This window comes from Prosopis cineraria, unplaced genomic scaffold (genome assembly GCF_029017545.1).
Source record: "Prosopis cineraria cultivar Desert tree isolate PC_DT_omini unplaced genomic scaffold, ASM2901754v1 PC2, whole genome shotgun sequence".
NCBI lineage: Eukaryota > Viridiplantae > Streptophyta > Magnoliopsida > Fabales > Fabaceae > Prosopis > Prosopis cineraria.
In genome coordinates this window covers 39,881,324-39,885,937 of record NW_026555333.1, presented here as the reverse complement: position 1 = coordinate 39,885,937, position 4,614 = coordinate 39,881,324, and the positions used below count along the sequence as shown (strand labels likewise).

Genomic DNA, 4,614 nt, shown 5'->3' with positions numbered 1-4,614 from the left:
GTCCCTTCGGGGACATCCGATAAAATTGGAACGATACAGAGAAGATTAGCATGGCCCCTGCGCAAGGATGACACGCACAAATCGAGAAATGGTGCCAAAACCCTCTTCGTTCGTTCTGGTTGTTGGTTCTTCCTGAGAAACCCCACTTTGTAGTACTTCGTTCGTTTTCGTTCGTAGTTTATTATTAGCAGTAGCCGTTATTGAAACAAAGATTATGAATTTCCTGTAACTGAAAACCCACTTCGTTTTCGCTCTCTGGTTCTTTCTGAGAACCATCTCTGCTAAGTTAGGATGATGGTGAAATTATTTAGAGCGATGATGAGTTTCATTTTGAGTTATTGAAACAGAGATTTCGCATTTCCTGCATACTCCATTAGTTTCAGCGTGCTGCCGGAATCTGGAAAATCTTTTTTTTTTTAATGAAAAAATTGACAGATGGCCTGAAATGCTTGTATGTAGGGTTTATGTATTTGAGAGGGTCACTATTAAGGATTCTAAGTTATGTTGTACTTGCAGTGAATCATGCTGTTTTTCGTATTTCCCTGGTCTTGTTTTAAGGATTGTTGTTTGATTCCTCTAAATTATGGCATTCCATTGCATAGCCAATGTTCATGTTCTTGACGTTCAAATCACTTATTCATTGCTGATTTGTTATTATTATTATTGTTTTTTGACTGTATGGAAAGGCCAAAACCTCCAAGGGCAAGTGCTAATGTCACGTGTGGTATAAGCGATTCAGAACATGGGAAATGGAATTGGAGCTAGAGTCCATATAGTAGTGTGTTTGGTATGTAAGATTTGTGATTCCTTTGGAATCCAATTCAACCAAAATGGCCAGAATTGGATTCCTCAGCGAGCACCATGGAATCCAGCTGGTTTTCTAAGAATTGAAATTTGTATCCATTATACTCTCATCTTCCTCTAACCCACTCCTCCCTCCAGTGACGCCTTCCTCCCTGTCCAATAACCACGATGCATCATCCTCATCCCTGACGCTACAATGGTAACGGCTTCGCCCCAAACCAGTGACAGCTCCCCTTATACGATGGTTGACCGACGGCAAGGTGAGGGTGGTGCTGGCGTGTTGTTCTGTAGCAAGTTTTTTGTTTGATCTGTTCCAATTTATTTGCATTATTTTTGTTCTTCATTCCTGGTTCTTGCTTCCTACCTCTGTCAAGCAAGAATCAATGGAAGATAGTTACTTTACCACCAAGCTTTTGGCCGAAGAGTGCCAGCCGTGAAGTGGGCATCAGATGAGTTGCACAGATACCTTTTTTTTCTTCTCTCTCTCTCTGCGTTACTTTATGAAAGTAATTTATGAAAGTAATTGCTCAGCATCTGGCGCAGGTCATTGCGTCTTAGGCGGCCGATGACGACGAAGAACAAGATGATCTCAGGTTAAATTAAATTTAATGTGACAATATTTAAAAATTTATTAATATAAAATTAATGATATTTAAATTATAAAATTAAAAAGATATTTTATAAAATTAAAAAATAAAATAAAATTTTATATAAAATTAAAAAATTAAATATATATTTTAATCGATAAATATATAGATGGTTGGCCGAATGTCTTATTTTGTCTTTCCACGTCATTTTTAAATAGTAATTTTTCCTTCGCAAGAGCTCGCCGTTACCGGTGGGGGAGGCGCTGTCCTTTTCTTCTTTCTTTTTTTCTTTTCTTCTCTTCTCTTCTCTCGAAAGAGAGGAGGCACCATAACTGCGTTTTGCTACTTACATATACGACGCATGTAATAGACATATCGAAGAGTCATCCATCACATCAGATATAGATCCCAGGGCATCTCTGAACACCCGGAATGAATTCTCACCCTTCCGTCCGACGAATTTCAGAATGCTTCATCAAGCCACCCCTTCCTCTCAATCATCCTGACCGCATCATCTGCTATTTAAGCCCCTTGGATCTTGCTATGTTGTCTGCTCACTACATCCAGAAAGGCCTCCTCTTCCTCAAGCCTTCTCCTCCTAATCATCCCCATTTCATCGATACTCTTCTCCGCCGCCTCAAGCACTCCCTTTCTCTCTCCGTCCTCCATTTCTATCCCCTTGCCGGCCGTCTAGTGACCACGCCTCTTCCCTCCTACTCCGTCTTCGTCGATTGCCACAACAGCCAGGGAGCAAAATTTATCTGCGCCACTCTTGACATGACCGTCTCCGACATCCTCTACCCCGTCGATGTCCCCTCCGTTGTCCAGTCCTTCTTTGACCATGACAGGGCGGTCAACCACGACGGTCACACCTTACCTTTGCTGTCCGTTCAGGTCACCGAATTGATAGACGGCGTTTTCATCGGCTGTTCCATGAACCATTGCCTCGCCGACGGCACTTCCTATTGGAGATTCTTCAAAGCGTGGGCCGAAATCTTTGGAGCACTGGAAGGTGATAGATACAACAACGGCGATGATGTTTGTATTCCCATCTCACACCCGCCGATTCACAATCGCTGGTTCCCAGAGGGCTGTGGTCCCCTCATCAATCTTCCCTTCAGACATCACGACGAGTTCATAAGCAGATTCGAAGCACCGCGTCTGAGAGAGAGAATATTCCATTTCACGGCAGAGTCTATTGCGAAACTGAAAGCAAAGGCCAACCAAGAGTCCAACACCACCAAGATATCGTCCTTCCAATCATTATCGGCACTCGTATGGAGGTGCATAACAAGGGCGCGGAGTCTCCCCAGTGATCAGAGAACAAGCTGTAAGTTGGCGGCAAATAACAGATCAAGAATGGACCCTCCTCTTCCGGAGGAGTACTTCGGGAACTCGATCCACGCGGTAACAGCAGAAACGACGTCGGGGGAGTTGCTAGAGCACGGCCTTGGATGGGCGGCGTGGAAGATACATGTGGCCGTTGCGAACCACGACGACAAAATAGTGCGTGAGTTTGTGACGAAGTGGTTGGAGAGTCCGATGGTGTATCAACTGGGTCGGTTCGTTGACCCGTACGGTGTGATGATGGGGAGCTCACCAAGATTCGACATGTATGGGAATGAATTCGGAATGGGAAAAGCGTTGGGTGTTCGAAGTGGGTATGCAAACAAGTTTAATGGCAAAGTGACGTCGTATCCTGGTCGTGAAGGAGGGGGAAGCGTAGACCTGGAAATCTGTCTTCCCCCGGAGTTGATGACCGCTCTCGAATCCGATCACGAATTCATGAATTCTCTGTAAAATGTTTATTGGGATCCAAATAAGGAATCAAATCGACGGATTAAAATAATATTTTTTGACAATTTAAATTTATTTTGCATGCTTTTCGTTTGTGCAAGTCTTGGAAGAATCGATCAAATTTCATATTTCATAGTGTATATGAAAGAGAAAGTACGCCGCTGGCTGCGATTCCCACCTAACGCCATTTTCTTAAAATAATAATATGTGGCCTCAGCTCTAAGTGTTCTCTGACGCGCTTTGCATAAATAAATGGAGGATAACACCAAAGTACTCCCTGAGCTAAAAAATAAAAGAAATTTTTAATTAAATTTTATATTTAATAAAATAATTATTTATTTTTAAATTAATTTTATCTTTTTATATTTATTATTATTAAACATCCTACAATAATAATTATTAATAAAAATATTTTTAAAAATAATAATAATTATATTTTAAAAAATTAAAAATATTTTATATTTTTAAACATTTAATTGTTTTAAGAAGTATTCTCTAACACAATTAAATACTATAACATCAGGTGATAATAAATTTTGTAATGTTTAATTGTGTTGTGAAGATCTTAATATAATTCTCCATAAAAATAGATTATTTAAATTAAATTAGCAGTGTCAATCGTCTACGTACTGATGATAGAGAGAAGCCGCTGGATTTAGCAAAGATATTTTTTTTTTAAAATTAAAACTTTTGAGTCGAGAAACATACGTATATGTTAAAAATCATGTCTTGTATAATGAATCAGTTCGAAAAACATAACACAGCATGCGCTCTCAGGTTTCCAATTAGCAATTAAGAAGGTCACGAGATACAACATAGAGACAAGCATATATACTGCTCCTTTTTTGTTTTTTTCTTAATGGTGAATCTGAGAGGGAGTTCGGGGACGGTAATGTGAGGCGGCTGAGCGCTTATAAACAGTGGCGAACTTAGGGCTCTAGGCTAATGGGGGCAATTTATTTAAAAGAAAATAACTATCGCCATATCATGAGAAACTATATTCATATCATGTAAAATTTATATATAATCAAATATTTATATTATGAATACCGTATTTTATTCAGACATATTTTATATTTAATAAAAATAATAATAATAATTTCAATCAATTAATTCTTGTTTGGATTATATTTTTAAAAAAATTTAATAAGATTTTATTTTATTTTAGTTTAGATAATCTATTAATAGTTAGGATCTTATTTTTTTTATTCATTAAAAAACAACTAAAAAATATAAAAATATAAAAATAAAATTTAATACTTTTTAAGATTATGTTTTAAAAAAATAATAATCTAACAAAATTAAAAAATATAATCCTACTTAAATATTTAAAAAATTTTTTAAATTATTCTAACCATTTAAAAATATTAAAAATTAACTATTGAGAGTTAACTCTTTTAAATTAATTTCATAAATTTGATTAACA

At 37.5% G+C, this 4,614-nt stretch overlaps 1 protein-coding gene and 1 non-coding gene across 2 annotated transcripts; both read left to right on the top strand.

Annotated features, from left to right (window-relative positions):
• Positions 1 to 103, top strand: LOC129304278 (U6 spliceosomal RNA). The gene has a single exon (XR_008591648.1). It is a non-coding gene; the product is annotated as a U6 spliceosomal RNA (small nuclear RNA).
• A 1,355-nt stretch (positions 104 to 1,458) lies between these two features.
• Positions 1,459 to 3,263, top strand: LOC129300678 (uncharacterized acetyltransferase At3g50280). The gene has a single exon (XM_054939257.1). It carries the CDS (start codon positions 1,824 to 1,826, stop codon positions 3,189 to 3,191), a length of 1,368 nt encoding a protein of 455 aa, XP_054795232.1. The 5' UTR covers positions 1,459 to 1,823; the 3' UTR covers positions 3,192 to 3,263.
• The last annotated feature ends 1,351 nt before the right edge of the window (positions 3,264 to 4,614 follow it).